A 14,343-nucleotide genomic window follows, 5' to 3' on the forward strand; every position below is an offset into this window, starting at 1 on the left:
TCTTTCATTTGTTGCAGTGCTGCTCTGCATGCGAGAAGCACGACCTTTGCTTTGAGGTGCACCCTGAAGAATTGCGTATCGCCTCGTTTTTGCGTCTCGTTTTAAACTCAAACAATCCTAGATATCAGATAGTGAATCGGGTTTCCATTCGTCTTGGATTTTTTTTTTTTTTTTTTTTTTTTTTTTTAGCCGTGCAGAACCTACAGGCAGGTAATTTACCGTCGCATCCCTTTTCATATTCAACATGAATTACCTGCGACGTCGACTCTCGGACAGTAATTTCATGTCCAACTTGCCCAATGGCTACATGGGCGATCTACAGCGGCCAGATCCGCCGCAGCAGAGCCCAGCCCCGGAGCTCTCGCCCGGCTCTCAAGAGAGGCGTCAACCCCCCAGCCAGTCTACGGGCGCCGGCTTCTTTTCCTCCATTTCCAACGCCGTCAAACAGACCACCGCCGCCGCTGCCGCCACCTTTAACGAGGCCACCGAGAGAGGAATCGGCTCGAGCAACGCCAAGATCCTCCTGGTCATTGATGACCAGCAGACAGACTGGTAAGATCCTAAGGAAATCACAGCGTTTTGAATACGACGTAATGGCTTGGAGTTTATGAACAGATTATTTGAGAGTATCAGAGGTGTGTGTTTCATACTCGCACCTGAGGTGTAGCTCGTGCTAATACAGGCCAAAAGGAGTCACTATCCAAATGTCGTGACTCATTAGTCTATGGGCCTTTCTGGCACGCGCGCCCGTGTAGTTGTGGGTGTGCCCGCGCGTGCGTTTGTGCGCATTACACTATTCAGCCTGGGACAGTTAATGGAGAAGCAGTGAGATTTCATTAGCTGTTGAGTCCAGATTAAAAGGTCTTGTGTTGTTGGGTTTCAAAGTAGTCTGGCTCTGCTTGTGAAAAAAAGTAATGTCATCACAAAGTCTGACAAAATGACAAGGAAAGGTAATTGAGGCACTTTTGGAGTTATCACATATTAAAACCATTTGGAGAACTTCTAGGAACTCTTGCCAGGGTGGATCAAATGTCTTGTTTTATACTCAAGGAACTAAATATATTTTCAAGAAATATATATGTCAAGTGTCAGCCTATCCTTTATAATGAGGTTAATGGATTGCCAGTCAGTCTTTAGGGTTCTTGTAAGAACTTATGGGTTCCTCAGAGAACTGTCCTTTTTTGCAAGGATGCCTGGAGGTTCTCGAGAGGTTTCTTCTCGTCTAAAGAACCTCACATGGTGCCTCAAGTGTCTTTACAATTTAAATGTGTGTGATGTTTCTCTCACTGTTTCCCTGTGGGGGCTAGTGACACATTTACTAGCATAATAAAAACAACATCATCAAAAACTTAATTTCATATGCATTTTAGAAACTTTTTAGTGGAAACAACATTTCCATCCATCCATCTATTTATTTATTTAGTTGTATGGAATGTGATGTGAAATTGTATGTCTCTGTGTATAAACATATAGGATTTACAGGACAATAATAAAAAAAGTAAAAAAGTTAAAAAAAGTATAATAGTAGCATATAACTATAGAAATATGATAGTTTGAGACGTCTTGGCAAAAAAACAGTTTTTGAAACAAACCCCCTCAGTCTCCCCTTCTCAAAGAATTCATGCTTAATAAATGTTTGAAATACATAATTTTCACACCATTTCACTGTTGCATAATCCAGTTTGGACACAGTTTAAGTGTTTTTGTTAACTATGACTCACAATAGTACAGATATGTTATTTTTTATATATATATATTTCTTCCTACAGGGCAAAGGTGTTCAGAGGGAAGAAGGTTCATGGAGAATTTGACATCAAAGTAGAACAGGTGGGGAGTTTTTTTAATTCTTCGAAACTATCGGAGCAGTACAACTCAACAATGTGCTTGTGTAATAAATTAGATGTTGCCCAAACACATTAACTGGCTAAAGATTATTGTCATCAATCTGAGAGGAAATTGCATTTACAGGGCCTTTGTCATTTCTTCAGTGGCATTTGTTTGTTTTTGAAATGGGATAGGAAAATATATCAAACCTGTCCCTAGTGATGAAATGCAAGATCTAATCTATTCTTGAGGAGGATAAAAGAAAATTAATCTGTTCTGTCAATGAATAATATCCTTTTAAATAATTAGTCATGGATGTGACGGATTTTGTTAGCAGCTTTACAATAAACCAAAAGTAATTTCTTCTTGGAGAAACATTTTTATTGAACAACTGCTTGCATTTATTTATTGAGTTTTATGTGTAATACTGTTAATTATTTATGTAAGACTTTGCCAATATACTGGAATACCAGACAGAAATACAAAACGATTCGACACGATACAAAATGAAAACACAGTTTTTTTAACGATTCCACATTTGCGTTTTGAATTTTGAATATGTCAGTCAAAAAGTCAAGGAAATATGCATGGTATTCTTTAAAAAGCCCTTTTTGTTGTTTTAAAAGAACCACACTGGCAACCCATCACAGGCCTCAGGTGCTGTTTTAGTGTATATGCTTTGACAACAGCACTTTATTGATCACATGCATTGATCCATTTATTCCATCTGGTGATTTCCATTGATTTTCAAGGCTGAATTCTCGGAGGTCAATCTGGTGGCTCACGCAACGGGAAGCTATAGCGTGGATATTGAGGCCATTCGCAATGGCAACAAAATCACAAAGTAGGTTTCAGATCTATTTAGAGCTCTTCCAGAATGTTTTCTTTATTGCACAGATAAACCATGTAATTCACTGGGTTTTACTTTGTCTAATTCAGTTTGCATTCAATTATAGAAATCTAAAAAAAAAAAAATGTATGAGAACAATTAATGTATGTTAGGAATATTTAGAGCAGCAATCAAGATGATTAGTCGAAGTAAAACTACGTTTACTGTAAATTCTACTATACTATGTACAGATAGATAGATAGATAGATAGATAGATAGATAGATAGATAGATAGATAGATAGAAAATCACCTTTGTTCTTGAAATGAATAATTACTGGAGCCTATCATGATGCAAGATATGAAACCTTCATAAATCACAGTATTTGACTGATAATAATTACCAACATTTCTGTGGTCATTTAGGTGTTTCAAGCCAGACTTTGTGATGGTGCGACAGCATGCTTTCAGCATGGCCAAGAATGGCGACCACAGGAATATTGTGATTGGACTTCAGTATGCTGGTCTGCCCAGTGTCAATTCCCTTCACTCTGTCTACAACTTCTGTGACAAACCATGGGTGGTGAGCACTACACACATCAGTCCATACTACTCAGAAGGATGTTCTTATAAATCCCAAAATAGGAAATATTCATGTATTTTGAACGTTACCATTCATAAGAAAATTAAAAAATTATGGAAATAAATAAAATCTCTAAAGTCCTGGGAATTTCTAAAGTGAATATACATTTGTCTTGAGTTGATGCTCTGCTCTAAAAAGTTAATTGGCTTTGTACTGCTTTTGTATTGTCGGAAATATATAAATCATTTTCTTTAGTTTGCTATTTACAATGAATTGAGTCAAGCTGGTTCACAAATCGGATTAAATAATTAATTTGCCAATTGGCCTGAATCAGATTGATTTTTAACAATCGATCAAGTTAATTTGACTGAAACTGAAAGGTCCTGCAAAAATCCTCACGATTTTACTATTGAATGTCCTTAATTATTGCTGCATAATATTTGTCTCTATATGTGTATGCATGTATGTCTGTGTGCGGGTCGCCATGCATCTATCAGTTCGCTCAGTTGTCCAGATTGCACAAGCAGTTGGGTCCAGAGGAGTTCCCACTGATCGACCAGGTTTATTACCCCAACCACAAGGAGATGGTGAGTTTTAACCATCTGTTCCTGTCCCTTCTCACCAATAAACCCTGAGCTATAGGGCTCTAGACGGTCCCACTGGACCCAGTACAAAGCTCCCATCTGTGGCAGGGACAGCGGTGCATGGATGCAGTAAATAGTAAAATAAACAGGGCTCATTCATATTCAGTGCCCCAGTTCAGCATTGCTCCACTCAACTTAGCTCTGTCTAGACTGGAAATTTCATAAATCTCAGACTAGTATAATTGTGTGGTATCTCATGGTTCTTATAGACATAGATCAGGGTTTAAAAGGAGAGGGAGGCTTGCTGCAGTGCCACCACCTCCTCCTATTCCTGCACTGCAGGCATCTTTACACAAAAATGATCCCAGACACACACTCTGCCAGAATGTTTTCCTCTCTCGCTGGCCTTTTTCTAAGATAATGCACAGCAGAATTTTGTGGGCTCATTGTGTGCCTGAGCAGGAAGATTTTGCTCTCGCATTTCTCCAACTGCAGCAATATAAAGAAGATGCCTATCAAGCAGCACTGAGACTGCAAATACAACATGTTCTACCATTAATAAACAGTTCAAAGTAAACCAACTTGATGTTGGTGTCGTTTTCTCCTAAATTATTCAGTCGGATAATAAAATATCAGGCCAGTATTGTGTATTAACATTTGCAATAAGAACATGGTTGAGTAATGGCATGGATAGAATTATAAGAATTCTTATGTTCACCATTTATTTGACCAAAAATATAGTAAAACTGTGAAATTTCATTACAATTTAAAACAACTGTTTTCTACATTAATATCTTTTCAAATGTAATTTATTCCTGTGATGCAAAGATGAATATTAAGCATCATTACTCCAGTCTTCAGTGTCACACGATCCTTCAGAAATCATTCTAATATGCTGATTTGCTGCTCAAGAAACATTTCTCATTATTATCAATGTTGAAAACAGTTACTAAATATATTTTTGCGGAAACAGTGATAGATTATTGTCAGGATTCTTTCATGAATAGAATGTTGTAAAGAACAGCATTTAAATTTGAAATAGAAATGTAACTTTATAAGGCATATTTGATCAATTTAATGCATCCTCAAAGAATAAATAGCTTCATATATCTCTCTTGTCATTAGATCACTACACCTGGCTTTCCTGTGGTAGTGAAGATGGGTCATGCTCACTCTGGTATGGGAAAGGTATGACTGAAACCCTTTCCTAGACATTCCTGCCAAATGCTATTTTTAAAATATATGATAAAAAAATCATTCATTACATTGTATTTATACTACTTTTATCTATATTATTGTATGGCCTGTTTGGTCTTTTTATGGTTATAACAGTATCAGTGCAATTTAAATTCTCTGTCCAGGTCAAAGTGGACAACCAATATGATTTCCAAGACATTGCTAGTGTTGTGGCTTTGACAAAGACATATGCCACATCTGAACCTTTTATCGACGCCAAGTATGACATCCGAATCCAGAAAATCGGTGACAATTACAAGGCATACATGTAAGAGATTACAACTACATTATTGTTCTCAACGGCATGATATAATCTATGGTTTTAGCAATATCATAGGAACTGATTTTGAAACAGTTTGCTGTTGTGTTATTGGACAGGAGGACATCTATATCTGGCAACTGGAAGACCAACACAGGATCAGCCATGTTAGAGCAGGTGGCCATGTCTGACAGGTACGCAAGTCTTAAAGGATGTTCTTTTTGCCATGATACAAGGCATATTATATAGCACCTATCACATGACATCAGATAACCTTATTAGATGTTTGCTTGTCTAAAAATGACATGTTTTGCATAATTTAACATATTATGTATTATGCATATGCTAATAGCTCTTCAGCTGCCTCCGTAGACAGCATTATGAGACATTAAATGGTAAGATACCTCATTTTAGGCAGCAATGCATTTTTATTCAACATGGCGGATGAAGCAATAGAAATGTTGAACATATAATAATATACTCATGAATCATTATTATTTCATGCCTTTATTGAAATCAATTGTACGTCGGTGTCTCCTGTGCTTTTCACACTAGTTGCTTCCAACGTTAAGTGTTCCAAATAAGCCACTACTGATTTTCCATTTCAGTTAGGATACAGTAGGCAGCTGTCTATGTATACAGCAAGACAACTCAATAAGATTTGGAACAGAATTGTATTATTATTAGGCTAAAAGAAAAAATGATGATAAATAAACAATTGTGATTTAAAATGCAAAATTAAGAACAAAAAAACTCTTTGTTTGCTCTCTATATCACGGTTAGGTTCAGTTATGTTAATTCTTATATTAACATATTTAATATAAGAATATGTTAATATATCCATCATTATAAGTTGGTTTGGTTCAGCTGTGTTTAATTATCATCATTGTGTGTATGTTCTTCCTGGTCACTCAGTGTTTGTCTGGTATTGTTTGTGTCTCGTGTAGCACCCTGTTCCGCATGTTATCTTTTGTTACCGTAGCATTACAGAATACTAGACCCAAAATGGACTATGCAGCTCAGTTCGCTGCTGTTGCTCATATGAGTCAGAGCTTTTTTGTTTTTGCTGAGGGATTTTTTTGTCTTTCACTCACTTGCCCCTACGACGACGAGACCCTGAAGTCACTGTTCTGGATTGTGGCAAATTACCATCATCCTGTTGACCTCCCAGACACGACCAGATTAAACTGGAGAGAAGCCTTCATCCGGTGTCTGTAGAGCGTCTATCCCCGGTCTAGAACACAGCCAGACCCAGAGCCTATTTCACCATGGAAAAATCGCCCCGGAAGAGGAGTTCCACAGTGAGTCTGACCAGGGGGGTGAGCCCGCAACATCGGTTGCCGAGGGTATACTAGTGGAATTAGTGACTGAGGACTATCTGATGGATTTCCATATGGAGGTATCGTCGCCCAACCTATCCCACCCCGTTTTTCATTCTTCACTTCTGTTTTTAGACAGCACAATAGACTGTTTGGACTGTGACTTATCAGTTTCCTCTAAACCCTCATCGCTGTTTCTAAACAGCACAGAGACTTGCATGGACTATACATTACCTCAACCCTTCCAAGTCTCCATCAGCCTCCGTTGTCGACCTTCTCAGCCAGTCCTCCAGCCCCATCATCTCCTGGAATGCCTTGCCTCAGGTCGAGCAACCTCCACCAGAGCCTGAGCGAGCGGATCCTGTGATCCGCCTCCGGCCTCTAATCGTGGCTCTGCCCTGGCTCCTCCCACCTTCAGCTCCATCAGACCCCCTCGGCCTCTCGACTCAACCGGGTTCCCTCGTCCCAGCGGCTCCCTCTTGGTCAGTCGTCACACCACCTCCGCGATGAACTTGAGGGTCTCCCGGGCTCCTCCTCCTTCCCCTTCGGACTCACCTCGGTCCTCGAGTACTCTGGCTCCTCCTTCGACAGTCGTCGCCATGACGTCGCCTAGGCCTCCGATGCCAGCGATGTCACTACATCAGCTCTCCATCTGTGCCCTGGGATCCATCGGCTCCGTCGGGGCATCCCCCAGATGTCGACAGTCCCGTCAACACCGTCCTTGGCGCCTCCCTCCCGCGTCTCCACCGTGGGTTGTCGTAACTGCCAGGCTCTCAGTCCGGGCCATCCACCACTATCGCCGCCAGGGAATAATTGTATTCCCATCACCACTCCTCCGCCGCCACCTACTGTCACCACACCTTCACCACCTCTTTGTCCACCTCCCAAACCCCCTTCATCCCTCACTCACCTCATCTGCTTTTACGGCGCGAGGTCGCGCCTGGTCGGAGGGGCGTGTACTGTCACAGTTAGGTTCAGTTATGTTCATTCTTAGTTTCGTTTTCATTGACTTATAGTTTGTTATTCATTACATGTATTCCCTTGGTTGAGTTCCCGCCTGTCTTCCGTCTCCATGGTCACACATCATTATTAGTTAGTTTGGTTCAGCTGTGTTTAATTATCATCATTGTGTATATAAGTTCTTCCTGTTCACTCAGTGTTTGTCCGGTATTGTTTGTGTCTCATGTAGCACGCTATGAGTTCTGCTATCTTCATCTTCTTCTTCAATTGGACCTTAGCGTTACACCTCGCTTGTTTGCAGGGCTGCACAATTTGGCCAAAACTTGTGATTATATATAAATATGACTTTATTATTTTAGAAAAAAATTGAAAAAAATGACTTTTACTGTAAAATAAAAAATATTTAAGAAAAATAATAACATACAATACTAATATTTAAGGCTGTCTTCATTTCTTAATTTTCAAATGATGCATTGTCAAGCTTTTACGTTTGTGTGGAGTAGCATTTACTGCAAACCATGCCTCTCTGAGACACTGAAAACACTAGATCATGAGTTGCTTGTGTGTAAAAGAACACAGTGCTGTGCTTCACTCTGAAACACGAAGCTCATATATTTATTTAATTAAAAATTAAAGGCTGTGCCTTTGCGAGTTGATAATCACACAAGCCATATCACGATTTTGCTTTTATTTCGATTAATCATGCAGCCCTAATTATCATAGTGCTGTAAAAGTCATTTACATAAAAAAATGATGAAACTTTCACTGAATCACTCATTCTTCTTGAAACTGACTTTCTTTTTTCCCAAACAAAAATCTGTTTAGTTTGCTGTAAGAGGCTTTTCAATCAAAACAGTCGATGTTACCAAGCCAAATATTAATGTCTTGCCCTGCAGTAATCCCAAATCCCTTGTTTACTCTGGGCAGTGTGTTGTCAGTGGGTGGATGCTTTTAGTGGAATGCACAAGGTCATCATTTGCACTTTTTTCCTTGTAGGTATCGTATGTGGGTGGACGTATGCTCTGAGGTTTTCGGGGGTCTTGATATATGCGCTGTAGAAGCATTGCATGGTAAAGATGGTCGAGATTACATCATAGAGGTAATAACATCTGCAAAAACAGGCAGCTTTCAAAATAACTATGAAATACCCTTAGTGCCTCAGGCAAATGATGTGTGTGTGTGTATGTGTGTGTGTCTATCAGGTGGTGGGCTGCTCAATGCCTCTCATAGGAGACCAGCAGGATGAGGACCGGGCTCTGATGGCTGATCTTGTTGTGGCTAAAATGAACCAGACCATGCTACACACTTCATCTCCAACTCCAGTCCATTCTCAGGTTAACACACTTGCTTCAAAACATTCACATATATTCTCAGCCCAGGCTCAATGGAAAAAAAAACATTTCTTCAAAATATTAAGTTGCTTCTTGCACGGTTCGTGACACTCTCAATGTGAAATGTCCAGTGAGTGGTGCTAAAAGCGAGTTCAGTTTTATCCAAAACGGGTGAACGTGAATCTGGTAACGTTATTACATTGGTTGTTGTACGTAATGTGGCAGTTCGGAAATGAAATATCCGGTGAGCGGTGCTAAAAGTTATTGTTTTAATGCCTTTGAAAATAACATGGCACCTATTTGAACCCTACCATAAACCTAGCCCATAGTCTATAAAGCAAATGTGAGATAAAAAATATGCAACCATGCTATTTTAGCTTGCTTCAACACGTCTTTCAGCTCTTTTATCATAACTCAAGTTTACTACATCAGAAAAGCCATACATATGGAGCTGGTTATGCGATGAAAACATCAAATTAGTTTACAAATAATGCACTATAGTAAAAGTATTTTTATGTCATAACATATTGTTGTGCAAGGTACTGTGAGAAAATAAGCATTTATTAATGAATAATCATGCCCCTGTAATCATCATTTGTGTGAAATGGAATATTTTTTTTTTTCATGTGAAAATTAATTCTCATGTGAGATTTTGAAAAAGCTCTGCTCTATACAAAATCAAAGACTAAATTTTAATGAGTTACGTGGTTAGAATGTGGTTGCTATTAGAATATTATCGCCTGATAGCATATAGACCTAAAACATGCATACAAAAGCTTTAATTTTTGGTTATGCGGTATAAAGCAGTGCTATTCTGCTGAATAATACATTAAAATGGTGTAGTTTCCACACACCAGTCATTATAATTGTCAATTTAGATTGCAGTGCAGAGACTGCTTTTCTCCATTATCCCCAAAGCCGTGATTGCAGTGATTCATAGTCACACAGATGGGAGAGAATAAGAGTGAGAAATGCTTTTAATGCATAAGCTAGGGACTCAAACAACATCTCTCATCACCGCTCTGCGTCAAATTACTTAATTCCCTCCACATTTGTGCTAAACTGATTGCCTCAAGATTAATGACTGCATGTTTTGTCTACATCAGCCATTTATTTATGTTTTTGAGAATGATGTTCAGCAAATTTTGACATTACAGCTTTTTAAAGGTCTTATTTGTGACAGAACATTCACTTTTTTTTAATAAAAGTGGCTAAACGTGTTCCTAAAAATACAAAAACTTGCACTGAAAACTCATGGAGGCCAGCATTCTGTTTCTGTGTGTTTTGAATGGTGATATCTTATATACTCTATATCCCTCCCTATGTCTGTTTTATATTCTAGGGCCCGGCTGTTTCACCTCAACCTGTCCCTCAGTCTAACGTCCCACAGTCACAACAGCGCCCTCCTCCACAGGGTAAGGGATTACAATATTGCAATAATGAAGCCAACCTTACAGAGACAGTTTACCAAAAATGAAAATTCAGTCATTGACTTACCTTTGTGTCGTTCCAAACCTGTATGACTTTCTTTCTTGCGTTAAACATATAAGGAGAAATCCTGAAGAATGTTTATGCTGCAGTTTTACATAATATGAAAGTGGATTTTTACAGCAAATCTCCAAAAAGGTCACAACTAGTGCACCTTAACTTATAGGGTATATGTATCAACTTATAAGTCTTATGAAGCCATACAATAGCTTTATAGGGGGATAAATTAAAATATAAGTTATTATTTACTCCACCTTCCCCAAAGCTTTCAAATCTCATTTGCATTTTCAAATTAAGAATTTACTCAGATCTTTACTAAAGATTATGAAGACAAACTTAATTTAATTAATTGTGCACCAAGACAAGTAATATGCAGCAATAAAGTAAATAGTTTTTTTGATAGATAATTTTTATTACATGCAAACTTAAACAATTCTATTTTTGTATTACATGGCATTTATCAAGCAACACCAAAAGACGAGAGCTGCTCAGTATATTAATCTATACTATTCATTTTACTATTTTTTCATCAAAATACTTATAGTCATAGTTTTATGTACCATAATCGGCTAATGGCATGAGACCAAATCTGACCAAAATCACAAAATTGGTTGGCTAATTTAGGGTAACCTTTCCATAAAAAAATGGTCTCACTGATGGCATTGCAGATGTTTGTGCCGGTCTGAACAGATGCATTAACAGCCATTGATTCAAATTTAAATGTTTATCACACTAAATTTTCATGACAAGATTCCTTTAGTGTGAACAGGCCTTTATGGTACAAATCACAATACACTTTAGACATTCAGCAGACAGAACAAGGTCATACAGGTTTGGAATGACAGGGTAAAGAAATGAAGACAGATATTTCTAAATATAAGTAGGTCTCTGAAAATTGTATATTTTAATAGTTGTCTGCTGGTTCCAATTGGTTTACCTTTCAAAAACAGAAAAACTGCAAACCTAGTTATGTACCTATAGTGGCCAATAACTCAGAATTCTCAAATATTAAAAACTAATGAATCAGAAGTAACAAATGTTGAAACATTTTGTGCTGCTTAATAGTTTTGAGGAAACCTGTGCTAGATTTTTACAAGATTCTTTGCTGAATAGAAAGTCTAAAAGAACAGCATTTATTTGAAACAGAAATCTTTTGTAACATTATAAATGTCTTGAACGGGAAGTCTCGCTCATTTAAAGAAAATGTATGCTTATTTCCGTATGGCAAAATAAGGTGGATATTCCAACCATGTTTACTCTGTAAAAATGAGCTCTGTTTTTAGGAGGTCCACAACAAGCAGCTGTTAGCGCTACTCCTGCCCGTCAAGGAGCCCCACCGCAGCAGCGGCCCTCTCCTCAGGGCCAGCCCCCTGCCCAAACCCAGTCTGTGACCAGCCCTAATGCTCAGAACCCCCCTGCTCAGCAAACCCGGCCCAATCAGCCCCCACAGCGACAAGCCAGTCAAGGGTCCGCAGGTCAGCAGAGGCCTGCACAACGTAGCTCGGGTGGCTCTCCTCAGTCACAGAGGCCCCAGCAAGGCGGTCCCCAACAGCAGCCACAGAGGCCTCAAACTGGTGGCCAGGGACCCAAGCCAGCTGGTCAGCCCCAACAGAGGCCACAGCAGCCAAGACAAGGCCAGCCAACCAGGCAGCCTACCCAGGGTGGGCCGCAGCCAACCCAGGACGCCCCACAAACAGCTCCGCAACAGGGCGGTCCTCGCCCCCCTACCACTCAGCAGCCTCGGCCTACTTCACAGGGCCAGGGAGGCCCAGGAGGCACACGACCTCCCTTGCAGCAGAAACCCCAACCTCCACAGAAACCAAGTCCTGATCACCCGGCCCTGAGTGGATCACCGCAGCTTAAGTAAGATGTTTTTTGTCCTCTGTCATATTTGCTTGAAGTTTGTATATTTAATTTGACTGGATGTGAAAGTTCATAAGAATCTGGACATGTTTCTCCATTTATTGATGATGTTTCATCACTCATGCAAGTGACTACACCAGATGGTAGCCATTCTCTTTTGCTACGTCATAAGATTCGGAAATCGCACGACAAGTTCATTGTACTGATGGCATGACTGACAATAACTGTTTGAATTAGGGTAAAGCAGTGGTTCTAAACCTGTTTGCCCCCCCCATTGTCTACAACAATAAAAGGCCCCCTCCAAAAATTTCTACCCAATAAAATGTTTTAAAGCTTGACATTACTAGAGAAATGTGTATTCTTTGTAAAGATGCCCATGGGCCTTTACGACTTTACCAGGTCTAGAAATTACACTTTAAAAAAAAGAAAAAATAGTACATATCTGGATTGGGCATGAATACAGACTTGCATATTTGATTGGTCAGAAAACAATATTTTTACACAGTGATGTCACAGATCTACACTAGGATTCAGATGTTATTTATCTGTTTATTGTCTATATAAAGACACTGGGTGGAGATTATTGATCTGATGGGCCCTTCCTAGACTTGCCAGCCATTTACAGTGTCCCTTGTAGTTTTAACTAATTCACACATCCTGAATATTATTTATATAATTAGCTTTGTTTATTTAGCCAAAGCTATTTAAAAAAAAAAAAATCGAATAATTATGGTATATATTCCATATTTCAGCTATAAGTGTATGGCTACTGTCAAGTTTGTGACTCAGATGAGCATTACATGAATGGATAAACACATCCAAAAGCTCCTGAACAGATTTTGCAAAGCATACTATGATGACTTTAAATATTCAGATTTTGATAATGGTGATGACAATAATGACATTTGACAATAATGATGAATGTGGCTTATACATATAGGCAGACGCATAATTAAAACAATGGAGATACAGAAGTATGCACTCTAGATGATCTGGTATTGTGCATGCCAACAAAGATGGCTTCCTTCAGTCTTACACCCAAACCATTCATGCATTGATTGTGGAAATTGCATTTTTTCTGATTGAAAATGTGCATTCGATCTATTTTCACTGTCAAGCAGTTGTTAGCAAGTATGAATGTGATCATCTTATTCCCACTATTCCTCAATTAAGTTCTAAGGTGACTATACAATATAATGCAGGTTCTTCCAAAATGTTATATTACTGAGATGCCTCTGCACCTGGTTCTTCATTTAGGAATAGTGGCCATAGATGCCATTTCCCACAAGTCCCAGGGCTGATGTACATTGCACTGGAGTCATGATTGCTTAAATGAATGACAAAAGAAAGCACATGAATTTCATTCTCTCTCTTTCTCTCACAGCTTATTTTTTTTCTCTGCCATACCTCTATAAAGCCATCTCCATGGGTTTGCTGCATGACTTTAATAGCCTCTTCCTCTCCTTTATTGCCACTTCTTCTCTTTGTAGCAAATCCCAGTCTCTTACCAATACATTCAACATTCCAGAAACGCCGGCCGCCCAGCACCAAAGTCCTAGTCAGGACGAAGCCAAGGCTGAGACCATCCGCAACCTTCGGAAATCCTTTGCAAGCCTCTTCTCCGTGGAATAAACACACACACACACACATACACACACACACACACACACACACACACACACACACACACACACACACACACACACACAAACACTTACACAGACAGAGAGGTTACACAGTCTTTCTGAAAAACACACAAACACCGACACTCGTCAAAATAAACAGAAAGGACCAATTATATCGCACTTTGCGGTGCACATCAGATCTGTGCACGCCAATTTGCAATGCGACATTGATAAAACACTGCCTGCACTTCTAAAGATTGCAATATGAAGTGAGATATCATTATTGCAGTTAAATCTTTTAACATAACTGAATTCTTTAGACACATTCCCAGTTTTTTTAAGACCAACTGATGGAGGGAGGTGTGAAAACACACACACACACACACACACACACACACACACACACACACACACACACACACACACGCACGCACACAGAAACAC

The 14,343-nt window shown here is 39.3% G+C and overlaps 1 protein-coding gene across 1 annotated transcript; it reads left to right on the top strand.

Annotated features, from left to right (window-relative positions):
• Window positions 1-244: 244 nt before the first annotated feature.
• Window positions 245-13,906, top strand: syn1 (synapsin I; the record flags this gene model as incomplete). Its single annotated transcript, XM_081348496.1, has 13 exons — window positions 245-552; window positions 1,770-1,827; window positions 2,577-2,668; window positions 3,078-3,234; window positions 3,732-3,821; window positions 4,944-5,006; window positions 5,180-5,322; window positions 5,433-5,507; window positions 8,589-8,691; window positions 8,795-8,926; window positions 10,266-10,338; window positions 11,695-12,274; window positions 13,765-13,906. The coding sequence occupies 13 exons, from the start codon at window positions 245-247 to the stop codon at window positions 13,904-13,906; spliced, it is 2,016 nt and encodes a 671-aa protein (XP_081204622.1).
• Between the last annotated feature and the right edge of the window lie 437 nt (window positions 13,907-14,343).

The sequence above is a fragment of the Scardinius erythrophthalmus genome (assembly GCF_964197995.2).
Source record: "Scardinius erythrophthalmus genome assembly, chromosome: 20".
Lineage (NCBI taxonomy): Eukaryota > Metazoa > Chordata > Actinopteri > Cypriniformes > Leuciscidae > Scardinius > Scardinius erythrophthalmus.